Source organism: Falco naumanni, chromosome Z (genome assembly GCF_017639655.2).
Source record: "Falco naumanni isolate bFalNau1 chromosome Z, bFalNau1.pat, whole genome shotgun sequence".
Taxonomy (NCBI): Eukaryota; Metazoa; Chordata; class Aves; order Falconiformes; family Falconidae; genus Falco; species Falco naumanni.
Genome location: NC_054080.1, coordinates 62,265,931 through 62,283,407, shown reverse-complemented (window position 1 = coordinate 62,283,407; position 17,477 = coordinate 62,265,931). Strand labels below are relative to the sequence as shown.

At 37.7% G+C, this 17,477-nt stretch overlaps 1 protein-coding gene across 1 annotated transcript in view; it reads left to right on the top strand.

Moving 5' to 3' along the window:
• Window positions 1-17,477, top strand: part of MAST4 (microtubule associated serine/threonine kinase family member 4) — a 272,663-nt gene that overhangs the window by 108,661 nt on the left and 146,525 nt on the right. Inside the window, exon 5 of the mRNA XM_040580146.1 lies at window positions 9,715-9,746. Coding sequence (XP_040436080.1) covers window positions 9,715-9,746 — 32 coding nt within the window. The remainder of the gene's footprint in view (window positions 1-9,714; window positions 9,747-17,477) is intronic.

Below are 17,477 nucleotides of genomic sequence, written 5' to 3'. Positions count from 1 at the left end.
AAGGATTTATCACTGTTACAATTTTGCTTTCTGTAGCTGAGAAGGATTGTCTGTCCACTGTGTTTTTTAGGTGAAAAACTTGCATAGACTGAAACAGTGATTTATTTAATGTCAGGAGTTCACAAATTCTAATACAGTGCTCAAGCACTGGTCTAGTATTTTGTATTTTTTTTCAAGGATTTTTCCAGTGAAATTGTCAGTATTAAGAAGCTGGGTTTGTGCCTCAAGGTGGTCTTTGCTAGACATCAGCTTCCTGCCTGTGTCAGAGTTTTTAGGTCAGTGATTGATGCAGCAGGTATATCTGTACACATTTTGAGACTTGTGAATAAAACCAGAAATAGCAGACTGCTAATGTTTGTATTATGATCCCTTCTCTGATAAGGAAAGGAATGCTTAAAAAGAGCATTCAGATCCCCAAAGAAAAATTACCTCTCTTCTTCTTGTCTTCCTTGCAGTGGATACTCAAAATTGAGATCACAGCTAACCTGGGTAACGTCAGCAGGGAAAGCGGTATAGTATCAATAAGAATTGAGGTTATTTTTGCCATATTGTCTTTAGAGAGGTTGAAATCGATTTTATTGCTTTGCAGTGTTGACTAGTAATTGAAGATTTGTGCAGCAGCTGGTGGTGGGGGTGCCTCTTGCTTACCATACAGGAAGAGCAGTATTGGCAGTAATAATGTCTGCAGGTCAGCACCAAGTGTGGCAAACAAGCAGAAGACAAAGTAGGAGACATGTTGAGAAGGCCCATGAAGAGCAATGTTAATGTTTATAATAGTGGCAAAGATGAAAGGTCATGAGAATGTGGCTTCTTAAGCAAGAATGTCTCTTGGTTGGGAGTGGCAGACACTAGTATGGATCTTTCAGGTATTTTGGGGCATTTAAAGATCTGTAGGAAATAATCAAATTTCAGCTTGTTGAGAGAAACATGTGACTACAGGTTTTAAGGGAAAACATCAAGCGTTCATTTAGACTAAGTTGTTTTCACAAATGGGATTGATACTTACATTTCTGGTCTCCAGACAGTCTCAATTTTTCCAGTGTGTCCCTTGCCCTCAAACTTGAACTATTCTTCCACATCAGTGGAGTATATTACCAGTAAGCTGTGGGGTCAGCTGAACCAATCAAATTTGAATTTATAAATACTGCTTTAAATGTCAACATTAATCAAAATGCCTAATTTTGAGACCTTTAATTGCTTAAGGGGCAGAAGATCTGGGATGATGAACAGAGAAAACATAAATTAACCTTTTTCTGCAGAAGATATATTTCTGGTTTCTGCTGAAAATGAATATTTAGTGGTTTGCCACTGCTGTTCCATGTGATTTTGAGGTGGGGAAAGTATAACAAACAGATTTTTGCCCTTTGTTCCTGGCCTGCCCAAAATCTTCTCTTTACCCTTGCGTGAAGATCAGATGCAGAACTTAGCTCTATGGGTCCTAGAGCGGACACTATGGGCACAAGAACCCCCTTGGAAAGGCTCTTGTGACTCAGTTCCTCTGATGAACGTGGCTTAGAACTTAGTTCAAGTGTACTTTCCCTTCCAGCATACATGGTCCCTTCCAGCTGATGGTTGTGCATGTGTCTAGGTAGAGCAAGGCCTGTGTTTTGTTAGTGGTAGCAGTCCTAGAAAAAGGAATAAATGTGTTTGGACTTTTTTTAGCCCCTTCTATCCTGTGTGAAACGACTTAAGAAAAACTGTTGTGATCAAAGTCTAACGTAGGCAAATCTCTTTCATACTAAAGGCAAGCTTAATCATTTTATCGTTTAGTTACTGATTTCAACAAAGTTCAGCAGCAGCTGCTAAACATACTCATTGTGTAATACCAAACATTGTATAAAACAAAACATGATCCGGAGCTAGGAAAAGGAAGGCAACTAGATTCCTGTGAGCATAATTGTCTCCAGCAACTGCATTGTCAAGAAGTGCCGAAGTTGGCCACTGCGTGCTGTGGTGTTGCTTTTTCCTTTTGCTTTTTAATAATAGGCACAGTCCTGTGTAGGTATGCCTGATTTAAACCACTGCTTTCAGTTGGATGAAATAACCTAGACAATCAAACAGAACCTGGAGAAGTCCTTGGCTTTAGTCAAAAGGCATTCAGGATTTTCCAATTCTGATAAACTGTATCATTTTTCATATTTGTTCAGCTGAACAGTTGTACCAGTAAGTGGCATTTATGTCTTGTGTGATTTTCCCATACGCCTCCCCCAAATATATGAAACTACTCTTAAATTCTAAAGTTGACAATAGTCGTGTGAACTTGGCAGCTGGAATACATTTAGTGCTGGTGTTTCAAACACTTGACAGTTTTATCCATTAGTAATGTGGTGATGTGGTGCTTTGCCGATGGGTGAAATGGACTGTATGACAGCAGGTCAGAATGGAGCATGGATTTTCTAACGCAGTGTTAGATGAAATGGTTTTGTGTACTTTAAGGTGGAAAGTTCATTCAGGATTTTCATGCTTTTTCATTGAAGAAACATGGTTATTTATTTATTTTTAAAAAGTTGAGCTAAGAGTGCAATATGGTTGGCAACAAACAAAACCTGAAGTAATGGTTTTCTATTATATTTTACTAGGAGGTATTTGAAAGAAGTAAAGGTCAGACCACTAGAAAATTAATACAAAGATTTACTGAGTTAATGTTGGCAATAGTCAAATTGCTCTGTTTGTGCTTCCCATGAAAGGGAATTTTCACCTTTCACTAGTGACAGTAGTAAATAATTCTCCAAATAAGCTACACTGCATTGTTTTTGTAAGAAAGTAGAATTGACATGTTCTACCACTTCTGCTTTTGGTTGAAAAGTTGAGATATAACTGAGATAATGTTATCAAGCATAGCCTGAATAATTCTTAATTGCATTACTATTTCTCATTTGATGGGTAGGTTACTGCTGCAGTGTTTGGGGTTCTGTTTGGTTGATTTGGTATGTCTCTGAAGTGTTGAGTATTAACGGATTCAGTTGGTGTAAATTAAGCATACCAATAAGCACTTTTTTCCGAGTTGATGAGTTTTATTCCTATAAAAGGGTATGTTTGGTAGCAATTTCGATTTTTTTTTTCTTTATCTTTTTCTGGCCAAGTCAATTTAATTATTTTTTCCTCTTTGCAAAGTAAATAAAGAGATTATACTCACAACTTCTTCCAGTGACTGACTCCTGTAGTGTTCTCTCTTTTCAGAGAATGGCTGTGACTACAAGGCATTCATTCAGATGCTTGCTACTGTCTGAAGAAACAGTTGTACTTTAGCTTTCTTTTTCCCCCAGCAGACAGTTACAGCCTGTGCATTCTGGTGTAGGAGGTGTTCTTTGCTGTTAATTTATTTCAAAATTTAGTTGTGTGTCATTTGTATTGTATCTCTTAAACAATGTAATTCTTTCTGAGCAAGTTCTTTTGGTTGCTAAATGTTACTACCAATCCCATAATTGGAAAAACTTCAGACTATAGTGTAGTTCATAGGAAAATCCTTGTTAACACATGAAATAATTCTGAAATGTTTCACCTTCTTCCATAGGAATCAGTGGTTCTTTAATGCTATAAGAAAATTTGTAGAATACTAGACAAAGCAAAACCTGATTTATCTGCTGTTTACTTAGTTGCATCTAGTTTGTTACAAATCTAAATGTTGTATGTGGTTCATCTATAGGAAAATACAAATAGATTGTTTAAATTGCTTCTGCATTGTACATGATAAAGCAATTGATTTGTTTTTATTGTATGTTTTTTATATGTGGCCTGTTCGACATTCTTTTTGATCCAGGTAATGTACATTTAAATTGATAATGCCTAGCTCGAAGTAGGCACCTGGGTCTTCCTTTTACGTCAACTCAGAACCCATATAGCTGATGCACAGGTATGTTTCTACTTGGAAAGATGAAGTCAGCAGTGCCTGTAACAAAAGCAGGGAAATCAATGGAAGAGATAAAAATGAATTGTATAGAACACAGAACATTGAATTAGGCAAAAATAATGTGACCTTTTCTGGTAAATCTGAGCTTAAGTGCCTCTTTACTTTTACAGTATATCCCCTGTTAAAATCTGCAGTAGTTGTTGCTAATTTATGACTTCAAATTCATTATTTATGAGGATTTTTTTAGTGTTTGGGGATGTGAGGGCATAAGTTACCATGCAGAATAACATCCCTGTATGTTGGAATGCACAGTTAAAAATATTTAAAAGAAGCCTTGTGTTCTGTGCCAAGGAGTGTTCTGCAGGTGACATGGGAGAGCTCAGAAGAGTCTTGTCTGAGCAGCAGTAACTACCTTCCAGAGCCTGTCAATGCAGAAGTGGCAGCTTTCATTCATGAAAATGCTGGTGAAGAGATGACATTTGATTTAATTGGTGAGGGCACACACTAAACAAAAACTCTGGTAAACTGATGGCTGCATCTGGATGACTGGAAAGAATATGGAAGCCCTCAGCTGAAAGACAGAATGTCAGGCTTTACCATCAGGCATTAATAATGCCTAGCTCCTTGGCAGCTACTGCGGAAAGGGAAAGACGATGAACTTGACTGGGGGGCTTCTGTAACCAGTGAAGGAGGTGATCAGTACAGTTCTCCTGAAAAAAGTAAATACAGAATTGAATCTGGGACAAGCCAGGATTTTTGAGAAAGAGGTGATCCAAACAACTCACTTGGGTCATCTGGAAGGAAGAACAGTTCTGTAGTTACACCCGTTTTGTAAGAAATCAGGTCCAAGTGAGAACACCTTGAGAAAGAAAGAGCTGAACACCTTTCTGCATCTTTTTGAAAATCTGCTAATCCTCTCTTGAACTGGAGAATTTGTAAAATTCAACCCTAGGGTTCATAGTCAACTGTTTCTGAGGCAGGGGATTACTGTTCTTGGAACCAGAAACATTGTAAGTTGTCATGAGAACAAGGACAGCTTTGATGGAGAAACGGAAGTGCAGCAGGAGAGACACATCTGGTGTGCGGTGCTGAGGCTCCGCTGATGGGGTGGTTGGTCTGTCTCCACGCTGAGCCCCTTGATAGTATGCTCTGTGAATCTGAAGAACTGAATGTTGGCAAAGGTAGAAGCAATCAAATAAAAAGCATAACCTGCTACTGCCTTGCTTAGAAGATATTTACAATGAATTAATACAATGCCTTGATATATTAATCTTATAAAGAGATAAAGATTAGCTTGTAAAAAGCTCTTGCACAGTGCACGCCCTTTCCCTGATGGATCAGTACAATTCTGTGCTATGTTACTTGCTCTGCTTTTTTTCCTTATTTCCACATCCAAATGCTAAATCTGCTGTCATTCCCCAACTTCTCTTCAGCAAAAACATAGCAATTGCTTAAGAAAAAAATGCTTCACATGCATCCCTCAAAGCAGTAACACTTGCTGTCAGTGCTCATGATAAGAAGGTGAATTGTGTGCTATTGCTGATTTTTTTCTTCCTACTGTTATTAATGCAGTGTTAATGTTACAGTGTTAACCTATTCTTAATGCGGTGTATTAAGATCTAACATTTTACCAGAAAGCCCTCAGATGCTCACAGACTATGATGATGGGTAGAGCAACAATGTAAAAAATGTCTCATACTAATTTTAACACACTTAACACCTCCCCAGCTGATGAATGCATTACTGGAATTTATCTTGAAAAGGTACATTATTTCAGACTGCTTCACTGGACAAATGAAAATTCTGAGAAGTAAAAAATTTTGAATATTTGAACGTTGCAGTTGTTGGAAGATGAAGCGAATCTACTGTGGTTCTAAAATCAACCTGTACTGACAACTTCAGCTGTGTCTTTAGCAGCTTATGAATGTGTCTACTTTTTATTGATTTTTTTAAAATTGAACCCTCAACAAGCAATGAATTAATGACATCTTCTTCCCATATAGGGGAGGAAACTCAATACTTTAATTTTTCTGTAATTTGCTGGTAATATTTACAAGAAATGAGATGAGGTTAGTTAGTCTAAGTCACATCTGTTGTTTAAACCTTTTTATATAGGTCTATTATTTCAACTGTATTTCCAGTTAGTAGGGTGAAAAGTTCGACCCAGAATGAAGTTCAATATCCTTTATTCAGTTAGTTGGTTGTTTTTTTTTAATAAGGCTGGATGTCTGTTTTCTGGTGCATTGACTGAACTTGTCCATACTGAAGTCTTACACATGTGTAGGATCAGAGGAAGAATCATAGTTATTGGAATAATCCAAAAGTATCTGTACTTGTAAAACCATGATACTGATAGTAAAATCAGAGTGTGGAGTTTAACAATAGCTGCAATTAAATTCAATATACATGGGTCTTAATACAACATCAGAGCAGTATGGCACAACATGCACAGATCCTTTAAACCTGAGTCAAGGTTTACTATGTTTTCTGACCAGTTTTTGAGACACAAAGATCCTCAAGGGCAGGAGTCTCTGGTTCATTCAGTCTGCTTTGTGTTACTGCACTGTCATGAAAGAGCCCTAAAACTAGCCCAAGTCAAGCAGCCAGAGGAGGATTCCATGCAAGGCAAGAGCAGAAGAGCATAGTGATGCCCTCTGGGGCAGAACTGCTGCCTGAGAACCATGCAGGGTGTAGTGAAGGCATCTTTTTCTCTTTTTAGTTCTCCAGGGACTTGCCTGCTAAGTATGTGATCTGAAGGTCTTGACACCACTACATTTTTACCTTCAGCAGTCTGTATGTTTTGGATGCTGTGCAGCAGAACTAGAACAGCTGGTCTTTTGAGTCTTATTGAGACTTTCAGAAAGGAAACGGTGTAATGCCAGAAAACTCTGAAGTCATTGCAGGTCTTTTGCAGCGTAACTGAGATAGAGCTGGAGCACTGCGAGCCTGAAGAACTAAGTGATTTTCAGTATGGTACCGTTCAGTGCTTTCCTGTTTTCCGTGGCTGAGAGTAAAACAGCTGGGAGAAGAGGAGTAAAAATGGCAGCTTTAGTTTTTGAATGGTACGGATGTTTATTATGTACCTAGAAAATAAATTATTAATCTAAGCTATAGGCTAGCCCCATGTAGAGCATGTTTACACTTTTCCCACCTGCTTTGTGTAGACCCAGCTGTGGAGCTCTGTTATACTATTACAAAGGTAGCACAACGTTGAGCCTTGTCTGGAATAAGAAAGTCTGTACTGACACAGCTGATGATACTGTAATTTTTTCAGGCTGTGCAAAAATCTTTTGTGTCAGGTGAGTTCTAAGTGACACTGAAAAAATCATGTAAAAGCTGTAAAAATTCAGCCTCATCTGAGACAGAAGAACAAGTTTCAGTGTATTAATTCTGTGATAGATAGGAAATATAGACATTATCGCGGAAGGATATTTGTTTTATTTTATTCCTTGTTTTGTTTATGTGTATACTGTTTTAAAATGTAGCCTTACAAATGCTTTGTTTGTAATGTTTTGTAAGTGTTCCTGTACGAATTACATGATCAAGGTTTTGTTTCATTTTTTACTTTGTATAGAGAGATCTCGGCAGTTCTTAACATCTTTATCATCAAGTCATTACAGCGAGTTACCTCTTATGGAACCTCATTCTGTAGTCCAAAGTAGTGCTTCAGGACAATGTTCATGAAAATGGGCCAAGAGATTACTGTGACTTCAAGTGTCTCCAGTGTGTCATTTGCTGTGTTGTTATAATGGTAAACTATAACCCAAACATTCTTTGATTTTAAAAAAAACACAACCAAATAAAAAAACCCAAACAAAACCGCACCTGAATCATAAGAAACAAATTTGAAGTATACTTTGCAGCTCTGTTAAATGGGATGTGATTCTTGTTCATACATTTTGGCAGTTTTTCTACAAGCATTGCCTGTTACAGTATTATAGTGCCTAGCATTGGAAGTAAAGTTTTACGTTAGAAATAGAACACAATGGCATTGTAAATATTAAAGAAAAAAACCATACAAAGGGAAGTACGTGGGTTCTAAATTGCAGTTACATTTTGTTCATGATGAATGTGACATTTTAAATTTAGGGGAATTACTCACCTTCATAATGCAATATTGTATGCAGGTGTAACTGTTCTTTTGTATGTAAGCACATGTTATGCTAAAAGGTCTTATTCTAAACTACAAATTCTGAACAGTTGCTGGAACTTCCTAGGAAGTGCCAGAATTTGTTACCAAGGCCCCTAAGTCTGCTCTCCTATGCTTTTGCGTTATGATCTCTAATTACATTGTTTCACACTATTTTTTCCTGCCTCATTCAGTGAACAGGATGGGTGGTGCTCAGGAATTGAGCAGCTACTTGATATTTTAATCCTTATCATTCACTTAGCAGCCTGGGCCTTATTTACTGCACACCATTTAAAGGCCTGTGAAGAATACATAATTATTAATTCCCTTATGGTCTTTTCTAAGGTACCCAGCTGAAGTATTTTTATCTATCCAGCTGTATTTTCATGTGCATTTTCTGGTCAATGCCTATAATTTTGTGCTGTGAGAAATAAACATATATGTGTGCACGTACACAGCATACATATATATGTATATATGCATATTCTCATTGAAAGAGAATTCTGTGATTATTCCCTTTAGCTTTCAGATTGGAAACTGTTTCATACTTGAAAACAACCTTCTGTGAGGATATTGAAAGTAAAGATAAAATATTGCGGTTGAGTGACTAAAGACATGCGTACACATAACTTGAATCACTCTCACATGCAGCCTTGTCTTCTGTGATGCTCTTCACCTTTAAATGTATCTGTGTATCCAAGCGAGACAAGTTGTCCCTTTATTTAAATGCAGGCTGTACTCCCTGCTGGACATGACTGCGAAGACGACAGTCAGAATACAAGTTCATGGGAGACATGGGAAAAAGTGAGGGTAGTTGGAACACTGGAACAGGTGGCCCAGAGAGGTTGTACAGTCTCTTTCTTAGCAGATGTTCAAAACTGAACTAGATGTGGTCTTGAATAACCTGTTGCAATCAGCCCTGCTTTGAGCAGGTCTGACCCGATGATCTCCAGAAGTCCTTTCCAGCCTCAGCTATTCTGTGATTTGTACAATACAAGATAATCTACTTGTGGATGTATATATATAATGCTTATTTTAGATGGGCAAAACTTTATGGATCTTGTGGCTTTCTTCTACACTAAAATGCTAATAAACTGTTTGTCTGCAATTTATTAGCAGGCTATCTGGTCAGTCCCGTAATCAGTATTTTAACTCTTCTAAGCAAAAGTGCAAATGTTTATACAACAGCAGTGCTGATGTTATGCTAGTACTTTGCAGAAGATTGTAATAAATAATAATGATTTATAATTGGCCAACTGTTGTGTACTTAATGATTTTTGGGTTAAAAAACATAGTGTAGAAAGTCTGGTGGCAATGGTCACCTATTTAGGTGTTAATCCTGTTGGTAACTTTTGCGAATGATGGATACTGCTAAGAACTTTGTATATCTTTGTCACTGACTCTTGCAAATTTTAGCGCAGTTACCAAAGCCTCATAGCTCTGACTGTAAGTTTTTTTTATGTGACTTCTATCTTATTGTTTGAAGCATTTTAACATGGCTGCTATAAAAAGGTGTAGAATTTTCACTTTGCTAATCTTAATATTTCAAATAAGAATGGAAGGCAAAAAGTAAAAGGTGGGGCATATAAAATCTGTATCATCTTTTGTAGTACAAACACACCACTTCAGTCTGTCTATTAGTATTGTGGTGGAAGGATTACAGTACTTGTCTTAAAAAGGCCACTTGGAATTGAATGCTTTATTGCTAATACAGTGTATCTTTTTTCTGTTGCAGAAGGAGTTGAGCCTTCCAAGAAGAGGAAGTTTGTGAGTATATGAAATATTTTCTATTGTGCTCACAGTACAGTATGTAGTTTTGACAGGTTTTGACTAGGTTAGTCTTCTTCTCAGGGCAGTTAAAATGAGAGTTAAGTGTGGCAGTTGATCTGCCTTAAAATACATACAAAGAAATTAAGATTGTAAATGAAAACCTGTGGGTTGTGCATTGACCTTTTTTTATGCCCATCCTCCTCTTCTAGAGGAGCATTTGTGGGGGATTTCCAGAGTGACAAGAAGTTCTTTTGTTGAAGCTCTTCTTTTGTATTGACGTTTTGTGTTGTTAAATATCAAGGAAGAAATTTGGGGTTTTTTTGTGAATGATATAAATGAAACTTGACAGGTAAGTAAAACTGTTTCCTTACAAAATTCTGTAGTCATACCTATGGATGAAAAGGTAGGAACAAAGAATAGATGAGTTCTACTGAACATACAGGGTTGTTAAGCTATGCTTTGGTTAGTGGAAGTAAAGACTATATGTTCCATACAAATTATTACTGAGTTACAATAACATGAACTCAGATACTGTGTTTTAGCTGTGCTGTGGTCAGATTTCTGTGCCTGGGAATTATTTTTCTAGGGTTTTTGAACTGTTTGGTTTGAAAGCTTGTATTTTTATTTGTATCTGGTTTATTTTTTGTTCTTCATTAGTAATTTATTGAGATAGTATTGGGATAAGAACATAGCAAAATGTCTTGACAAACTCTGCTCTTTTGCTACCTTCTTTCAAAAAAATACCTTAGGACTATAAGGGTATCACTGTACTTGAATAAGCTTGTGTTAGTGTGACAACACCTGAATAGAACCCTAAGCCTTGCACAAAAGGCCAGTTATTTGATTTTATTTTTCTGTAGTTGTTTTCAACTTGATAGTGCTGTGTAGCTTTTTTTAGTGATAGGTTAATTATGTGAATAACTGAAACTGTAATTGCTGGGAAAGTGAACTGCTATGTTGTTCTGACTTAAATGGCATACTAAAGCCTGTACTTCACAGGACATCTGTTGACTTGGAAAAGACTTCCTTGGTTTTGGTTCTGACACATGAAAAGTCTTAAACTTAATAGTAAGCCAGCCCATTATTTAAGAAAGTCAAGAAAATATAAAATGAATTCCACATTAAGATTATTGCAATGATAGAAAAAGAGTTAACAAAAATATTTTTGGTGCATTGGTGCTTTATATTAACCTGAAACTGTTGTGAGAGCCAAAGACTTTCTGTGTTGAAGTTATGGCTGAATTACTGTTGACTTCAGCCAGAGCAGAAAGTGGCTCTTGAGGCTCCTTTTTTTATCTGTAGCCATGACCTTGCTTACTCTTGCTATGATTTTTGACATAGAATACTGTTAGATGTTTTTCTCAGAGTTTGAAAAGTGGCTGCAGAGCAGTTGCCTTGGTTGTGTTCGTGTATGTATTTTTATGGCTGATCACCGGGATGTAAGTGCTCATTCTGTAATGTCGCTGAGACTTCATAGTAAAGATCTAGAGACTTCTAGTAAAGATCATGTATGATCATACCTATTTCTAAAAGTGCTTAGGATTCTGTGGTGGTACTTTAAATTTTAATACTACTGTCTTAGTTAACAGGGCTTATAGTGCTAAGGTTAGCGAGGGCTGTAGCATCCGGGGTTGTGTGTGTAGGCCATGTTGGCTGCTCTATTTGTGTGTTACATGCATGTTGATATGAAGGCAATTTCAAAATGTTGAGAGGTCCTATGTTTTTATTGCCATAAACACCTAGAGGTCCCAAATGGCTCCAGGTAAGCATATCACTTTGTCTTCTGGAGCTTCAGAGCCAACGGCCTGCTGAGGATGCAGCTTTAAGCAGGACAGGAGGAGCTGGTTCGGGGTAATTATGCAGAGAAGCTTGGAAGGCAAGGTTTGAGTTGATGAATGACTGGTATTGATACTCCCCTTCCACCCGTCTACCCCCCACCTTTGAAGTGGTCTCTTACTCTCTTATATGATACAATCAGAGGATGAAAGGAAAGAGTGATGCATGAGGAACTGTGTCTTGCTTATGGTTCACTATGTGTATGTTTCAAAGAGCTAGTGTGCAAAATATTTAATCTTTGTTTTATATTTGTTGCGTATTTTTTTATACTTATTTTAGACTGGTGCCAGCCAGCCCATACAAAGTTGTTTTCCATAAATATACAGATACATTTTAAATAAATTTTCTATGACAACATAAAGGAGACTGCTGATTTTAAGGGATATGGCGTATATATAATATGGTAATACCGAAAGGTGAGTATTTGGCAGGAGGCATACTGAGTAACATCATTTGAAGTGATGTGTGACTGATACATAGTACCAGCCTTTCCCTGCGTATTCTGCTGAGCCAACCAGAGCTCTTGTACTTACTTAACTATGTGCTCAACTTGGCGCTGGAAGTGGTGTTTGGGTTTCTTTTATTAAGTTGGTCACATACGCAGTGAAAGAGTGTGATGCTGACTTACTGCCAGCAAAACCATAAGCAAAGGAGTCTACCTGTGCAGTAGTTGTTATTCCAAATTAATTAGCTGTAGCACCTATTTCAACACATTGTGTTACCTGCCGCAAGTCAGCAACTCTTGCTTACTTGTTGAACCTCATTTGCCATTCATCTGCCAGGGGTATCCCGATGGTGCCATTGGACACATATGTTCTTACCATGTGTGCAGTTACTCCATGTAGTAGCTGGCCTTTTGATCTAGCTCTGTGGCTGTCAATTTACTAGCCAGCTGGGACCAAGGTGCCATCTGTTTTCACTGACCTGTTTATGTTATCATTGCTCAGTCAAAATACGGAGACTTCCCTGGAAACCGACAGCTTACCTGCTCTGTTACACAAGATTCAGTGAATGCAAGGACAGGCTAGAGTGAAACTCGACTAAATGTCAAGGGCATGGTGGTGGCAGAAGTCAAGAAAGAATCTGTAGGGGTTGGAAAAGAAGGCATGGGGGGTGTAATGTGTTTTATAGGGTAAAAAAAAAAATATCTGTGAAAGGTAATTGAGGACACAAAGTGGAGGAAACTTGGAAAAACAAGGAGCTGAACTCTTCCACTCTTCCCCAGATTGTCTGCCTGTGGGGCCCCATTTGGACCTCATGAGGTAAGTTAAGCTTTCTGTGGGCTTCCTACAATTAAACCCAATTTTATTTTTACATATTTGTTATCCAGCAACCCCTGAAGAAAGGATTGGAGACAAAACCACATTAAAGTTAATTTTAGCATAGTTGGTATAAACTCTGAGATAAAGGTGTTGGTAGAGAAAGAAGTGAGCTTTTCCATCCTCAGAGCACCAGCTGGCTGTGCTGCCACAAGTGCTTGTTGGACATAGGCAGAACTGATCTGGGTTGCAGCTAGCTTCATGCAGGTTCTTCAGCATGTGTTACTGTCCAGCTGCACAGCGGCCTTGCTGGCAACCAGGTGTGGTGGTGTGGAGGCAGAATGAATGGCTAGGAGCGTTCTGTAGGGCTGTCTCCAGCACCAAAACAGACTTCATACAAGCTTATCATGATTACAAACCTGCATGGCTGTTACTATCCCACTTTACAGTTTTCGAATAGAGTTGCATCCAAGTATATTTCTGCATACTGCCACTACAGGGATAGATTATCTATATGTTGTTACAATATTTTTTTAATAATAAGTTTATTTTCATCAAACTTCTTAACATCAGGGGAGACATTTGTGCTTAATATTAAACCAGATCTAGAAATATAGTCAGAGTGTTGTTAATGTCTGTGTATAAAGCATGCAGATCCTCTGATGAACCAGAGAATGCCTGATTGCATCTAAAAGTCCCTATCCTTTACACATTCAGAGTGTATCTAGCTGGAGTAGGTAGCCAGAGGAGATCTATATGTTGCATATTAGCTGGGTGAGTTTCCGTCACTGAACTTAAGGCATTGATGTTTTTATCCTCTTTTTATTTCCTTCCCATACCTACAGAGTGCAGCAAAATGAGAACTACAGAGACAGGACATGAAGTCAAAGGTTATGGCACAAAAATTAGCCTCAGCTTTAAGTGGGTACATTCTGGTTTAAAATGCCCTTCTAAAAATGAATTAACAACAGGCCTCTGTGAGGTGGAGAGGAGCCTTTGGAAACAGTAACACTTAAAAAGAAGTAAGTGGGTAGATAGAGGTTCCCACTTTCTGTAGAGCTTCAGTGGTTAAAGCGCCTGCCCTGGAAGTAAAATACCTGACTTTTCCAGACTAAATCAATTGTCTTTCCTTTTTCTTTTCTTTAATTTGTCAATTTCAGTTTGATTTAGAGCTGGATAACTTTTATGTATTTATTTTTGCTGCATCTGTCCTTCCCTTGACATATCAGTAACTAATTTCAGTAATTATAAAATATGGACTCCAGTTTAGTAGCAGCAACTACATAATCTACTTGCATCTGTGGAATGTCAGTTGGTCACAGAATTTTCATAAAATAAATTTATACATTAAAGTGAAGCAGCTGATACCCTTGGATAACAGCAACATAAGAGTGTGTCCAGCCAAGAATTCAAGAGAAACACTGGTTAAAACTATTGCTTGCTTTGGAGCTTAATTAAATAAGTTTTGAGAATGTTAATAACAGGTTTGTAGGAAACTTTTTATCAATGACAAATATGGGCTATCAGTTAACCTCAGAGAAGTGGGAATGAGAAATTGAGTGGAATGGAACTATGAAATCATGCCAACCATACTTTAAAAAAAAAAAAAAAAAAAAAAAATCTGAGGCCACTGTCAGGTAGGTGGAGAAAACTGGAATTCAATTGACAGTGCCTTTGTGCACATCTGTATGTATGCTTATGGATAGATACAGCTATAAAAAACTTGTCTGTTTATAGGGGACCTGTGATGTGGAAAAGTGTTTGGATAGAACATCAGAGCACCTAGGGGAAACCTCAAAAGTGAAATACCTTGATTGTACAAGCCTAACACTCCCAGCAGCCACCTCTGAGTTTGAGTTTTGTCTCCCTAGTTCCGTAGACTTCACTGTGGTTCAAAAGACACAACTGTCAAAGACAGTCAAGGAAATTGATTTTGAGTAACTGTGGAAAATTGAAAAATAACACAAAAGCCTCAAAGCACCCCAAAAAATGTAAGAAAGATTGCTACTTCCTTTGTCTTATATATGTATGTTTCAGGGCGTGTGTGTTTGCTTATGCATGCAGCTTTTTAGCTTTTTTCATTTAATATCTTTTTGCAGAAGGGCACTATTCTGAAAGTGCTCGTGTCATGGTACATCAGAAATTAAAATTTGTTTCATTATCTCTGAAGACAGAAACTTCATTTCAGTTCTGGAAAATAGAAATTAGTTTTGGAAAATATCTAAATTATTTTAGACAGATCACTATAAATAATACTAAATCTTTGAGAAATAAAATATATTCCATTATAATTATAAAAACTATTGAAAATGCGGTCTTGAGATACTCAAGTTACTGAAAATTTGTATTCCTAATTAAAATAAAACCTCTCTATTTCTCTGTTTATGGAAGTTTTAGGAGTTGTTTCGATTTTTTTTGTTTGAAAGTATACAGCCTCTACAATCTGCTCTTCATTGAATGAAGTTGAGTGCCTTAAGTTGCAATAACATGCAGTATTCCATCAGAATTATTACAGGAGAAAAACTAATACTTAGAACTTTCTGCAATACACGTATCAACAGTTACACCTAAACGTGAGCAATGAGTTCCTCACGCTGTAAAACAGTGTTGAACTGGAAATATGTATTGCTGTAGCTCTCTTCTGTGTATATTTTGCTGCTGTTGTTGTTTGTATTTGTGTAGGGATGAAGTAAATGTGTTGACCTGAGGTGAGTGTTTTGATAAATACCATTGTAACGCTGAAAGTATAGAGATTTAGATCAGTTTGTTCTTCAGAGTGTCTGCCTCTGTGGCTGCGGCTCACATGTCTTCTGTTGGCAGGAATTTTTACTGCAAATTAGTGTGTGCTGATAGACTCCATCTGATGGCAGTTTAAGGAATTCGATGTGCCTGGACAAGGGATGTGGGGCAAGGTGGCACCCAGGAAAGGACTCGTTGCATGTCTCTGCAGCGTGGTGACGTTTGGCAGGCAGTGGGCAGTGCAGAGTACCTAAGCAAGAAGGCATGTGAGCCAGGACTGGCAGGAGCTAGCCCTTTTTGTCTCCTGGCTTGGATAGTTGGGTAGTGCAGTCTGTACTGTGGGTACAGCTTATGTGTATCCACATTAGCTGTGAATCCACCTGTTCATAAAGTTCTACTTCCATTACATAAGCATCAGATGCTTTTACCACTTTTTGCCTGTGTGTTAGAGCAATAGATTTAGTTTGCTGATGTAAAATATATCTCAAAAAAGAGTAACTTTCTTCTGTTGGGTTAGTTGCATCCATGTTTAGGGTTTTGCAGGCATAGTAGCAAAAAATAATAAATTACCTTTGTTGGTGTCACAGCTGTTTTGTATATTAGGAGACAACATAGTACTGTTAAATTGTATGATAAAGACAAAGGGCTTTTCTAAGGTGGAAGCTGTGGGTAGAGTTGAGAAGGTCTTAGCTTTAGAGCCCTGAAAACGGAAACAGCTATTCTTTTCTTCCACTTAATTTTCATTCCCATTTCATCACTCATTTTCTTCAGCTTCATCTGAGCTTAAAGTAAGCTAAAACTCCATTTTGGACTTTCAAATGATTAGGCCCAATACCTTGATCTTGTACCTTTGAAATAAACAACAAAGCATTAATTGTTAAAACTAGTCACTTTTTCATCTTACGTTATTTTGGAGATTACCATTATCTTAATTTGGAAATTGGAGTGGATTAATTCTTATTGCCAGGTATTGCATCTCTTAATTTTAATATGAATGGATTGTGCTCAGATAGATGCTCTCCCCAGCCCACATTTGATTCTTAAGACATGCATGGTTTAGCATTAAGGGTTGTTAGCACTCTTTCTGTGTCCACTTCTGTGTTAAAAGAGAACATGCTCGTTTAGCTGGTTTTCTCCCTGATGGCAATATGCTATAGTAGGTGTACTGTATAGTGCTCAATAACCACATTTCTGTCTCTCTGACACTAGTAGATTCAAGTCCTTAATTTTCAGGGGGTTTCTACTGCTGTCATTGAGGGGATTCCTGCCCCCTGGCCCTGCAAGTCTGATTTTGTGATGTTTTGCTTATGCTACGAGTAGATCTAAAAGTCCTATCTCCCTTTTATAGTTCTGTGCTGGTGTTTCTACAGGCACCTTTTGTCGTTAGCAACACACTGGGAGAACAACGTCTTCTAAGCACTCCTACGTTATTTTTCTTAGTGGTGGTTTCCTAAGTGCAGCAGACACTCTCTTAAGTTGCTTAGCATTGTATTTGTGATTAAAATGCATCTTTATGTAAAGGAGCACAGACTGCCAAGAGATCCAGATCGCTTCATATGCGACAGTCTTGTCATCCTCAGTATTTATCATTTCTTCAATGTTTCACCTTTGAACTTTCATCAGTGGTTTTAAATTAATTTCCTTATCACTGATGGAGATGCTGAATAGCATCAACCCAGCTGATAAAATTCTATGAACTCATAAAAAAACCCCACCAAAACCACTCCTTTGTGCAGAGGAGATTCATCCACTGGTTTGTTGGGGTTTTTTTTGAGATCTGTTAGTGGACGCTGGATCTATTTAATCTATAATTTATTGAGAATTTTTTTATGCAAACTGAGCAAGGACTTAAAATACTTCACAGAGTCTCATGTGTCTGGGCAGGTCATTTGTA